Source organism: Aspergillus glaucus, assembly GCF_001890805.1.
Source record: "Aspergillus glaucus CBS 516.65 unplaced genomic scaffold ASPGLscaffold_7, whole genome shotgun sequence".
NCBI lineage: Eukaryota > Fungi > Ascomycota > Eurotiomycetes > Eurotiales > Aspergillaceae > Aspergillus > Aspergillus glaucus.
In genome coordinates, this window is record NW_019170459.1 from 265,398 (window position 1) to 277,491 (window position 12,094).

The 12,094-nt window shown below is 50.3% G+C and overlaps 8 protein-coding genes across 8 annotated transcripts in view; 5 read left to right on the forward strand and 3 right to left on the reverse strand.

Annotated features, from left to right (window-relative positions):
• On the reverse strand, positions 1-1,225 carry ASPGLDRAFT_1354506 (uncharacterized protein; the record flags this gene model as incomplete). Its single annotated transcript, XM_022541380.1, has 2 exons — positions 603-1,225; positions 1-549 (listed from the first exon to the last, which is right to left on the reverse strand). Coding segments are annotated over exons 1-2 (724 nt in total), but the record flags the coding sequence as incomplete, so codon positions are not given.
• Positions 1,226-2,138: 913 nt separating this feature from the next.
• Positions 2,139-2,381, forward strand: ASPGLDRAFT_45431 (uncharacterized protein). The gene has a single exon (XM_022546244.1). The coding sequence runs from the start codon at positions 2,147-2,149 to the stop codon at positions 2,348-2,350; it is 204 nt and encodes a 67-aa protein (XP_022402169.1). The 5' UTR covers positions 2,139-2,146; the 3' UTR covers positions 2,351-2,381.
• Positions 2,382-2,642: 261 nt separating this feature from the next.
• Positions 2,643-4,748, forward strand: ASPGLDRAFT_123266 (signal recognition particle subunit SRP72; the record flags this gene model as incomplete). Its single annotated transcript, XM_022540384.1, has 4 exons — positions 2,643-2,963; positions 3,016-3,289; positions 3,343-3,487; positions 3,536-4,748. 4 exons carry the CDS (start codon positions 2,643-2,645, stop codon positions 4,746-4,748), a joined length of 1,953 nt encoding a protein of 650 aa, XP_022402170.1.
• Positions 4,624-6,035, reverse strand: ASPGLDRAFT_1354548 (alpha/beta fold hydrolase). Its single transcript, XM_022541381.1, has one exon. The coding sequence runs from the start codon at positions 5,794-5,796 to the stop codon at positions 4,909-4,911; it is 888 nt and encodes a 295-aa protein (XP_022402171.1). The 5' UTR covers positions 5,797-6,035; the 3' UTR covers positions 4,624-4,908.
• A 335-nt stretch (positions 6,036-6,370) lies between these two features.
• ASPGLDRAFT_45434 (uncharacterized protein) lies at positions 6,371-7,080 on the forward strand. Its single transcript, XM_022546245.1, has one exon. The coding sequence runs from the start codon at positions 6,657-6,659 to the stop codon at positions 6,999-7,001; it is 345 nt and encodes a 114-aa protein (XP_022402172.1). The 5' UTR covers positions 6,371-6,656; the 3' UTR covers positions 7,002-7,080.
• A 115-nt stretch (positions 7,081-7,195) lies between these two features.
• Positions 7,196-8,082, forward strand: ASPGLDRAFT_1354649 (uncharacterized protein). Its single transcript, XM_022541384.1, has one exon. It carries the CDS (start codon positions 7,390-7,392, stop codon positions 7,951-7,953), a length of 564 nt encoding a protein of 187 aa, XP_022402173.1. The 5' UTR covers positions 7,196-7,389; the 3' UTR covers positions 7,954-8,082.
• Positions 8,083-8,650: 568 nt separating this feature from the next.
• On the forward strand, positions 8,651-10,499 carry rfeF (putative transcription factor RfeF; the record flags this gene model as incomplete). The annotated part of the gene is made up of 4 exons (XM_022544411.1): positions 8,651-8,938; positions 8,990-9,851; positions 9,899-9,966; positions 10,017-10,499. 4 exons carry the CDS (start codon positions 8,651-8,653, stop codon positions 10,497-10,499), a joined length of 1,701 nt encoding a protein of 566 aa, XP_022402174.1.
• ccg9 (putative trehalose synthase (Ccg-9)) overlaps positions 10,411-12,094 on the reverse strand; it is a 2,790-nt gene continuing 1,106 nt past the window's right edge. The window contains exons 4-6 of the mRNA XM_022546246.1: positions 11,584-12,048; positions 11,420-11,529; positions 10,411-11,369 (exon numbers count right to left, since the gene is read on the reverse strand). Coding sequence (XP_022402175.1) covers positions 10,654-11,369; positions 11,420-11,529; positions 11,584-12,048 — 1,291 coding nt within the window. The 3' untranslated portion in view covers positions 10,411-10,653. The remainder of the gene's footprint in view (positions 11,370-11,419; positions 11,530-11,583; positions 12,049-12,094) is intronic.

The following is a 12,094-nucleotide window of genomic DNA, read 5'->3' on the forward strand; positions in this document are numbered from 1 at the left end:
TGTATGAAATCAGTTGATAGGTGTTGGGTGATGATGGAGTACGGCTTTCCATTTGATCAATCACCTCATCCATATCCAGCTCATGATAGGCACTTCTTTTCAACACTGCAAAGAGACTATCCAACTGTGTACGGATGAAAGACCTTTGAAAATCACCCAACAAGACAATGCCAATGTCATGGCATATCTCAGAGGTAGTATATCCCTTCCATTCTATCTCTGTGGCTACTCGCTGCCACTGTTGAATCATGGAGATAGTATTGCCTTGGGGTCTCAAATTCATGAGCATCTTTACAAGGAGTAAATGTTCTTCCACAGGTGAGACACCATATAGAGTGTCCAAACAGGATAGGATGTCATAAGGGTGTTGGGTATGGTCTGTTTGGACTTGGTGAAGAATATCACACATCAGGCAGTCCAATATGCAGGTATGTAGTAGTTGTACAGATGTGTTGTACACTGCTGACTGCAAAGGAGTTTCTTTAGGCACTTCTTTTGGATGAAGCAAAACATCACAGGCATTAATATAATCCACATCAATGAGGAGATCTTTCTTCCATTCAGAATAGTTCTCTCAGCCATGGAGGCATTTGGTATCTCACCAATGGGTTTTGGCAAGCTGATGGAGTTTCTTTTCTTCTCTGTCAACTGTTGATTGGCCACCTGATTGCACAAACAGTTTGGATAGTTGCTCAATGAGTTGATTATCTGCTCCTCCCAGATTGGTCTCAGGTTGTTTGCCTTTACTAAGGTTTCAGACCTCAGTTCTGTACTCATCTACCTGTTTGATGAGTGATTTCAAAAGCTCAGTTTGATCTGGCTCTTTGGCTTGATGATGGGCAGGTTCTTGGGCATTGGGGTGCCCAGATTCAACGCATCCCCCCCCTTGAGCAGGAGGCGTTTTGGGAAGCAGTTGAATAGTCTGGCTAGGAGATTGGGTCTCCTGTGGTTGTGTATACCAGTTTGGGTCCAGATTGATTGGTGTTGGGGTTGGTTGGTTGTCTATATCCATGATGGATGAGCTTTCAGCGGCATCACCAAAGAGGTCGCTGGCTCTGCGTTGTTTGGTGCCTGGAGTCGCCATTTGGAGAACTGGGGGCATCTTCTTTGGGGGCATAATGTTGAGTTATCTGGGGAATATCTTGATTTCATGGTCTTCTGAGTTTACCGATCGGGGCGGCACTTTCAGGGATGATTGAGCGTACAATAGCAATGAATTCTCACAGGCTAAAATGTAATCTGATCAGCCTAACAAGAAATCCCTCGCTAAAGGAACCAATAACACATATATAATTGTTTTCCTTTCGCTCCTAACGAGCAAGAGGGCTCATAACCTTTTGGTGTGTGTGGATAGTTGGTTTGATTGGGTGCCTATCGGCTCAGGCTAGCTATGTCTACTGGGCAGAAAGCGAGGGCGGTCAAGCACGTGACCCGGTGGGTACTAACATGAGTTATTGCCTTTTCTAGTTTAGATAACTAGTGGTAGAATTAAGGTGCTGAGTCATCTGCACATCACTTCCTGCCTATGTTGTGAAGAACCAACTCGGACACACTCATCTGTTTACGATACTGGAATCAGATGAAAAGTACTTCACTCGAGCCTTTATATTTGCGGATCCTCGTTGCGAGCTGGAGTTCACCAAGTAAGTAATTTACGCTCTTTACACTCTTAGGTATGGTAATCCGAACTCAATCTCCATAGCTTGGTGAGACATCGCGATCGAGGTTGTCTCGTTTCAGATGACCAGAAAGTGGAGGATAACGACTGGTGTGACCTGGAGGCAGCCCACATAGTCCCTCTGGCTCATGAAGACATGTTTCTTTCCCAGCACTTTGACACCTATGTGAACTCGTAGCAGAATCAATCAGGAACCAACTCACCCCAAAATGATCTGCCTCTGAGGACTGACATCCACCAGCTTTTTGAGCAATACCCTTTCTCAGTGATCCTTTTATGAGTTTACCATACCATTCCCGTCACATACACTGACCATTGAAGAACGGTTACAAGGTCCAGAGTTTCACGAAGACTCGTAGTAGGTACGACGGAAGGATCTTAGACGGAGCATGTCGACAGCCCAATGATACAAATCGTGTCGCGGATATGTTGCTATACTAGCATTTCCGACAAGCAGTGCTCGCAAACATGAGAGGGGCGGGGGAGCCATTTTTTGAACATCACTTCCCCCCTGGTATGGTCCAGATTGGTGAGATAATGCGCGGCCCGCAGCCTGGGGCTAGGATGAAGTTTGAACTGGCAACGCATCTTTATGGCTGGGACCCCGATCCTACGATAGTCAGGAAAGCCCCAGCCCCAGTTCTTGATCTTTCTCCGGATGAGTTGACATGACTCTGGAACACAGTTGGCAATGGTAAAGGAAATAATCCGTATGATTAGAGGTTTAGTAGTGACAATTATATTTGCTGTGCCTAGAAAGATTTAGACGAACGATTTTTCAATTCAAAGTCATTGATTCATGGTTGTAAGAAAATGTCCGAATACTTTTGGCCAAAACATGCTACGGCAACCCCTCCGCCCACTTGCGCAATTCCCAATCAGGAAAATCCGTTCCGCACACGCTGGCATTCGATTTCCCCGGACAGCTCCGCTCAACAACAACAATCGTCGCACTCAACACAAAATGGTCGCGCAAGCCTTGAGCTCGCTGCTTCAGCGCGCCTCTATCGACGATCACGACGAGGTTCTTACTTCTGCGAACGACGTGCTTGCCAAATCCAAGTCCGATCTCCACGCCCAACATGTCAAGGTCGTTGCGCTATCGAAGCTCGACCGGTACGAAGATTCCCTGCGAGTTTTTGATGGAGCTGGGGATGGGTTGAAGAAGCGTGCGCCGTTGGAATACGCTTATGCGTTATATAAGGGTGGGAAAGTGGAGGAGGCTATCGATGTCATTACACGACTAGGCGGGGGGCGAGGTGCTAATCATCTGGAGGCTCAGGCGGTGCGTTTTCCGGAAGAAAGGTGGACTGAAGGATAGGAGCTGATTGAAGCAGAGCTACCGTGCAGAGAAGTTCCGTCGAGCGGCCGACCTCTACCAAGATCTCCTTCAGGATAAAGAAGCTCTCGCCAACGAAGAGAACGACTTGCGGATTAATTCGTGGGCTGTGGATGCTCAATTGCAGTGGAAGGGATACCCAGATTCGGTCCGCCACGGTAGACCATCGAGAGATGACCTCGAGGCCTTCGAAACTGTCTACAACGCCGCCTGTTTGAGTATCGCCAAGGGAGAGTTTGATCAGAGTGAGATGCTGTTGAAGCGCGCCAAAGGTTGGTCACTTACTTGAGCTTCCTACCTGGACTTTGATTGACCGGTATCGCAGAGTTATGTCGCACGTCCGAAGATCTCACCCCCGAGGACAAGGCGGAGGAACTGCTGCCCATTTCCGTGCAGCAGCTGTATGTTCTGATCAGACAAGGAAAGTCTGCAGAGGCGGAGTCGGTGATGGAGGAGATTTCCGTCGACGGGTATGTTATGGTTCATTCAATACTGGATTGCTTATCTGACCCTGGTAGCATCGCTGAGCGGTCCACGAAGAACATTGCCCAGAACAACATCACCGTCGCTCGTGGGACGCCCGAGAACCCTTTTCTGCTCCACAAAGCCCTCCATCAGACCCCCGATACCACCGATGCGGACAAGCTCTTTGATTACCAGAACAACATCTTGATGAACAATTCCCACTCGGTAGATCTGTTGGCTCAGAAGTACGACGGTATCATTCGATCCGCATCGAAGACGCTTTCCCATAGCTCTTACCCTTCGATCGAGTCTCGCACCAATCTCTTGTCGGTCTACAGCGCAGCAGCCCACGCACGCGGCCAAACAGATCCCAAGGCTTTGAAGCAAATCATTCCCTTGCTGGAGCGCCGCCCTAAGGACGTCGGCTTGGTTCTTACCGCTGTGCAGCATTACGTGAACGCAGGCAACACCACTTCCGCCATTACTACACTGGAGAAGTCCCTGCGGCTTCTTGAGGAGTCTATCTCGGAGCAAGACCAGGACGTGCGGTACGCCCCAGGCCTTCTTGGAGTTCTGATCTCGTTGTACCGCCGTGAAGGCCGCAGGATCCCGATCCGGACAGAATTGGCCAAGGCTGCAGCTCACTGGCAGGCCCGCGCCACAGAAGAGCGTCCTACCACTCTGCTCCGCGCCGCAGGCACATCCCTCCTCCACTCATCCGACCCCTCCGATCTCAAGACGGCCGGAGATCTGTTCAAGAACCTTTACCAGAATGACAGCACCGACCGATTCGCCGTTGCAGGCTACGTGGCATCCCAAGCACCCCTCGACTACACCAAGATCGAATCCCAAGTTGACACCCTCCCCTCTGTCGACGACCTTATCTCCGACATCGACACCGCCGCCCTCGAGCAATCCGGCATCACCCCATCCTCATCCTCCACCGCCGCAGCCATCGCCATGGCAGGCGCCAGGAAGCGTCCCTCCGACGGCAAGACAGAGAAAGCAACCAAGAAGCGCGTGCGCCAGTCCCGTCTGCCCAAGGAGTATGATGCCAACAAAGCTGCTGATCCGGAGCGGTGGCTCCCGCTGAAGGATCGATCTAGCTATAGGCCTAAGGGACGGAAGAATAAGCAGCGGGTAGCGGATAGGATGCAGGGCGGTGTTGTTAGTGAGAGGGCTGAGGAGTCGCCGGCTGGGCAACCCAAGGTACAGACTGGTGGTGGGGGTGCTAGCTCGAAGAAGAAGAAGAAGGGGAAGAAGTGAACCATTTTACAGGCATGCAGCGGTATAACTATGTAATGTACATATAGAGTCAGGTATGACAATTAGCTGAGTCGTGTAAGGCTCGTCCAGCCCTATTAACTGAGTCATGTCACATCTTATACGCTCTATCCGGGTACGTCCTCCAACCATACAAAAGCAATCACAACTTCGCTTCACCCACCAACTGCTTCCGCAAATACTCCGCAAACTCCCTCGCATGCGTCACATACCCAACATGCCCCCCTGGCGCCAACCCAACCTCCACCCCCAAAACCCCCGACAGAACTTCCGCAGGTGTCTTCGCCAACGGCCCCGTCTCCTCCCTCCCCAACACCAGCCTCACCTTCCCCTTCACAGCCTGTTCCTTCAATCTCTCCAGATCCGGAAGATAGTCCCTCGCCGCGGTGATCTCATTTGTGAGGTAGTAGATCATATCAGCGGGTTTGAAGACGGAGAGAATCTGCGCGAAGACGGGACATGCTTTGAAGGATTGTAGTTCGGTGTTTCTGTAGAGGAGGGTGTTTATTAAGGCGTTTGCGCCGCGGAGGTCCTTTTTGCTTCCTTTTGAGGCTATGGCGGTGCCGGTTTGTGTGATTATCGATCCCAGGGGTTCTGGGATTATAGGCGTGAAGGCTGGTTCGTGGAGGATGATGGAGTGGGCGAGATGCGGATGATTCAAAAGAAGTTCCGTCGCAATGCCCGAACTCGCAGAGGAAGTAAACACGAACGCAGGTTCAGTGTCGCATCCCGCCGGCGACGACGAGACATGCTGTATCAGAGCAGCGACGTCGCTAGCATGTGTTGTGTACAGTTCGTCTTTGTTTGGACGGTTATCTGCGCGGCTGCGATGGTAACCCCGACGGTCGTAGAGGAGGACACGGAAGTGCGATGCTGCATGTGAGGCGAGGGATTCGTAGAATAGGGTTGTGCCGTTGCTGACTGGAATCAGGACGAGGAGTGGACCGGATGTGCCGATGAGGTTGTAGTAGAGGGTTGCGCCGGGGACGGGGAGGTAGGAGCCTTGTTCTGGCATTTTGGATGTTGCCATTTTTGCTATGGCTTTTTAGAAAAAGTGGCATAATGCTGGTAGATATATATGCTGTCTACTCTGTGCGTACGGATAAATGGATCTGGTCGAGTTCAGCCCATAGTTTTTCAGCCACATGAAACTATTGACACTAGATAACACATCGGGTGTTCCGGTCGAGGCTTGGAATGAGATCTAGATCCACCTAGACTTATTCGTGTATACAGTGGAGTCTTCCTATAGCGGTAGTGGATAATCACCGATAGTGGATTTAGCGATTAAAATTTTCTGGCCAAATTATCAACACACAAAAATCTCGATATTTCGATACTTGAAATATCGTCTATCTCCTTCCCCAATATCGCTATAGCTGTAGAATCCAGCCAATCAACCAACAATCAAAATGCCTCGTCAACCAATTTCAGATATCCAGCGGAGAGCTCTTCGGCAGTGGTTTCAACATCAATATCCTCAGCCACGCCAGCGAGATTGCATGTTCTGGTTTAAAGAGAAATTTAATCATCAAATAACTCAATCTACTGTTTCTGAAATTCTTTCTGACCGATATCTCTATCTTGATCAAGGGATAGAACCCTCAAAATCAACCTTCTGACAACGAACTGCAAACTGGCCTATTCTTGAAGAGATTCTTTTCAACTGGCAACAAAATATTGAGAGGCAAGGAGGACTTCTAACTGGGGAAATTCTCTATGAGAAGGCAAGAGAAATCTGGTGTCAAATTCCTCAGTACAAAAATATTCCTTCTCCAGAGTTCAGTACTGGCTGGCTTGCTGGCTTTAAAAAGCGCTATAATCTCTACAAGAACACTCAACACAGCGAGGCATCCTCTGTAGTCTGTACCAAGTACAGCAGCTGAAGAAATGAAGGCTGTACAAACACTGGCTGGAGAATATGAGGAGGATAATATCTACAATATGGATGAGACTGGCCTGTTCTGGCGACAAGCTCCTTCCTCAGGCTTGTCAACACGAAATCACCCTGGAATCAAGAAAGATAAGAGCTGGATTACTCTAGTAGCCTGTGTCAATTCTACAGGTTCAGATCGCCTGCCAATATGGTTCATTGGTAATGCTAAAACACCACGGTCTCTTCGTGGATTGAATATCAAAGCTCTTGGTGGTGTTTGGCAAGCAAATAAGAAGGCCTGGATGACAACAGTTATTATAAGAGTGGCTTTTATCTTTCTACTCTCATATTGGGAGTAGATCAGTTTTGCTCTTGATGGATAACTTCTTGCCTCATATATGTTAGGGGCCAGGCCCGGAGACACTAATGACTAGTTTGGCACAAAAGATTTCGTTGAAGAAATGTCGGACGGATGCCCGATCGAGCGGCTCTAAATACATGTGCGCAGTGCGGGTAAACAGTTCCTCCGATAACCTCTCCGTCCGATAGCCTCTCCGCCTGACTAGACATATCGCTTATGCGACAGGCGCAGCCTGTGACAATATACAAGGAGCTGGATTAGCTCCTCCTCCATCTAACATTCAGATTCAATGGCTTCCTGCAAATTCAACCAGTCTTTATCAACCACTTGATCAAGGGATTATCAATAATCTCAAGACTCATTATCGCAAACGCTGGCTTCGGTTTATGATTGATCATTATGAAGTCAATCTTAATCCACTTGACAAGATCATGCTTTATGATACAGTCCATTGGATCATATGGATACGGATTCATGAGGTATCAAATACCACCATCTATAACTGCTTTCGCAAGAGTGGGGTGATACAGCCACAAATCCAAAATTTACCTACTGAGCCTGCTCCTGATCTGTCAGTCTTATACCAACAAACTCAGCATGCCGGTCAGATAAGAGATATGATGGCACTTGAAAATTTCCTTAATCCAAATGATGAGAATGTGGTCAATTCTGGTGATAGTACTGAGCTCAATACTATTATTGCAGACCATCTTGAGCAGGGAGAGACTATTGAGACTGCAGAACAATCAGATGAAGAAGAACCATTGCCACCACCAAGCATACAGCAAGCTCTGAATTGTCTTCATGTTCTCTTGAGATTTAAAGAATACCGCCAGGATACTAAGATGGAGGATATACGATTATTAGAGCAGCTTCAGCACCAGCTAGTATGCGAGGAGGTTAATTCACGGCCTCAAAAGACACTAGACTCGTGGCTTAGGCATCATTAGATTTGCCAAGAATTATATGGGTATGGCGATATGTGTTTATAACGATGAAAAGCGCTTGGATATATTACATTGTATTAGGGAGACTCGACTGTATTTCAGAATTATAAACAAGTCATCTGATCGCACGCTAGTCCGGATCGGGAAATAGCCTCACAGCGTCATTTCAGCTATTCCGGAGTACATCTTCTCTCTTCCCCTCTTTTTCTTCCATTTTACTCTCTCTCTCTCTCTCTCTCTTTCACTTTCTATCAATCCGTAATGGGCGTAAGTACTGCTCCCCCTTATCGTTCAGCCCAATCCAATGCTCACTGACCCAGTTCGCCTCGAAAATCGCAGCTAGCCAGGCACAATCCGGCGCTGGAGCCCCTCCGATGGTACATACAAGCACCACATCTTCACCTGCATATACATGAAATCCTGCCTCGAACACCTTTACTGATTGCTTGATTTTTTTCTAGAATCCTTCTCCCTATCAGCCATACCCAGGTTCCTCAGCTGCTCCTTCTGTGAGTCTTGTTTTTATCGGTTGATTTCTCCATCGAATGACAAACCCTCTTCCCCACGTGGTTTTTTTTTTTTCTTGTATTCTGCCCATCTTCGTCATCGCCGCCAACCAGCCACAAAAGAAAACAAACCACACCTACTACAACTATCATATCCACTATCCCCTTTACAATTATCTTTGCGAAATCGCACCATGTCCTATCCTTATTATCAACAACCGACTTACCGCGGTTTCCCTCCCCAGCTTCGTTCTGGTTCTTCTTCTTCTCCCGCTGTTCCCCCGAATAAACCTGCGTCATCTTCGCCTGCCCCTCAAGGCTATCCGCAACCTCCTTACAGCCCTCACCCCCAATCTCCCCAGCAGCCTCCTTACAGCCCTCACCCCCAATCTCCTTACGGCCAGCTGCCGCCGCAGGGCTTTGGAAGGCCTCCTCAGCCTTACGGCGCCCCACCTGGCCCGTATCCCCAGCAGCCGTTTTATGTATGCGCGTTGTGTGATTATCAATCGAAGATATGCTGACGGGTTTTTTAGGGACAGTATCCTCCCGGTCCTACCGGTCCTCCCTACCCCGGTGGTCCTCCTGGTCCGTCTGGTGGTGCGCCGCCCGGTCCTGGTGGATATGGTGTTCCCGCACCTGGAGGCCCGCCCGCGCCGGCTACTCCCCAGCAGGTCGCTGCTTACCGTCGGCTTTTGATCGATACCATCCAAGAGAAGAATCTGCAGAGTTTCTATCCTCCCGAACGACTGGACCAGCTCGTGCAACGCCTCGCCATTGAAGCGCCCATCAAACTCAATAGCTTGGTTCATGAGTGGGCTGTTCCCATGGAGGTTGTGACGGATGTCATGAAGCTGTCATTGTTCGACGTGATCCTCTACGTTGATGACAGTGGCTCCATCGAGTTCGAAGAGAAGGGTGTGCGCAAGGAACAACTCAAGCAGATCATCAGCATCGTCGCCACGGCTGCCTCCACCTTCGACCAGGATGGCATCTCCGTGCGCTTCATGAACAACATGGAAGCTGGCGATGGTATCCGCAACGCAGACGATGTTACCATGCTCACCTCGCGCGTCCGTTTCCAAGGTTTGACTCCCTTGGGATCCAGCCTGCGGAACAAGGTTCTCGAACCCATGGTTATTGGTCCCGCACGCGCCGGCCGTCTAGACAAACCAGTGCTCGTCATTACTATCACCGATGGTCAGCCTGCTGGCGAACCACACGACAGTGTAGCGAACAGCATCCGTTATGCGGTTGAGGAGGTTTCGCGTACGCGCTACGGTCGCGGTGCTGTTTCTTTCCAGTTCACTCAGGTTGGAAATGATACTAGAGCTCGTGACTTTTTGTCAGCTCTTGATGAAGATCCTAGCATTGGAAACCTCATCGATTGCACTTCCAGTACGCTCCGACCTTCCTTTTTCTAGATACAAAGCTAACTGTCACAGACTTTGAGGTTGAGCAGGATGAAATGTCGCGCGCCAACCCTCCGGTGTTCCTCACGCGAGAGCTCTGGGTATGTTGTCGCCATCCTCTTTATAATGACGTCATGCTAACTACGTGCAGTGCGCCAAGTTGATGCTCGGTGCCATTGACTCGTCATACGACGCCAAAGACGAAAAGGCTTCTGGTCGCCCTGGCCCTGGTGGTCCTCCTCCCATGTCTGGTCCTCCTTCCGGCCCTCCTCTTGGAGCTCGACCCCCTGGACCTCCTGGTGCTGGCCCCGGTGGCCCTCCTCCCGGTCCATACGGCGGCTACAGCCAGGGACCTAGCTACGGTACCCCCGGATACTACAGTCCCTCGCCAGCTGGCCCCGGCCCCGGCTATCCTCAAAACCCATACGGTGCTCCTAGCCCCAGTCCGTACGGCGCAGCTCCGGGTGGCCCTAGCCCCAGTCCTTACGGCCAAGCGCCATACCCCCCGAGCTCTGGCCCCCCCCAAGGTGGATACGCTCCGTCGCCGTACGGTGGATATGGACGACCTCCTTCGGGCCCCCCTGGTTATCCTCAAGGACCGTATGGACAACCGCCCGCCCCGCCGCGGTACTAGGCGTATGGAAACCTTGACGTGACGCTTGTTATGCAGTGATGACTTTCTGTATTTTTGCTATGTTTTATTCTTAGTCATTACCATGTACAAAATGAAATTGCCCACATATACAAAGCAATGTACACGTAGCACCTGAACACACAATAAAAGAAAGCTAACCCATCTTCTCAACCTCCACAGCCCTCAACAGCCTCGACTCACCCACCTCATACTCCTGCCCAGCCTCCCTCCTCGCCAAATCATTAATCCACGCCCCATTCGGCTCAACCCTACCCCCCTTCGACAGTTCACACGCCAAATACAACCAACTCACCGCATTCCCCACCGTACTCACCTCATCTGACACATGCGCAATGGCATACTCGCTCATCCGCTTATACAACTCCTCATCTGTCCAGAGTTCGTAGAGCCGTTGTGCAACGGCGTCTGTATCGCCGACGTCGACGAGGAAGCCGCTTTCGTTGTTTTTCACTTGGAGGGGGAGCCCGCCTGCGCGGGTCACGATGACGGGTTTGCCTTTGTGGGCTGCTTCCGAGACTTTTATCTCGAAGCCTTCCCGTCTACTCAATTGCAGTACGATCTTCGACTTTGATAACAGAGCGTTGAGAACCTGGTCGCTTGGGCGTAGTCTCATAACGCAAATCTGATCCCTTAGATGCGGGATATCCTCTTCGATATGACTGACGACCTGGTCGTAGATAAGCGAACCGTCCGGGTCATCGATGGAGCCGTGTCCTGCGACGAGGAGTTTCGGGGGTGGTGTTTGGGGGTGTGTTTTTGTGAGGTGGTCGTGGAATTTCTTGTAGGATTCTATTACGTCGAGGATGCCCTTGCTGGGGTCGAAGCGGGCGATTTGGACTATGTATTTGTCTGTCGTCGTTAGCATAGACTTTATATGGAGGGGGCGGGGGGAGGGATACCATCTGGGTGGTCAATAATGGGCATGCCGGAGTTGCGACACCAGGAGTTGAAGGCGCGGCCGTAGAAGGCGGCGTCCCAGTCGCGCATGTCTTTGTTTAGGCCGTCGAGCCTGTAAATTCTCAGCGTTGAATTTCAATTGATATATCTGTGGAAAGGGGCATACCAATCCGTCGAAGCAGGCATATACCCAACCATCTTCTTAGGGATATTCCTCGGCACAAACGAACTAACAGGATGACTGATGAATATATCCGCGAGTTTGATACTCTCCAAAAGTTTCTCCCAAACCTCCGCCTGCGGCGAGCCTGGCATCGCAATCAAGTCACTGCGAATATGAATATGGCTGCGGAAAATAACTGGTCGATCAGGAGCCATTTGCTTGGCGATCGGGATCAACGGTGCCATTTGCGGATCGTCGACGATGATGATATGGGCGCCTCCTTCGGAGGGTGGTTGCAGGGGTCCTTCGCGGGAGAGCCAGTAGCGTTTTGCGTTTTCGAGGATCCAGTTGGTGACTTGGTCGTGGTCTTTTGCGCTGAGGCGTTCGTTGGGCTTGGAGACGCCTTGGAGGATGTTGTGGTTTGTTTTGGTGATGCGGAAGACGCCGGGGCGTGGTTTGGGGACGTACCTTGGTCTTTGTTAGAGGTGATAGGAGATAGGAAGGGAAGGGGGGG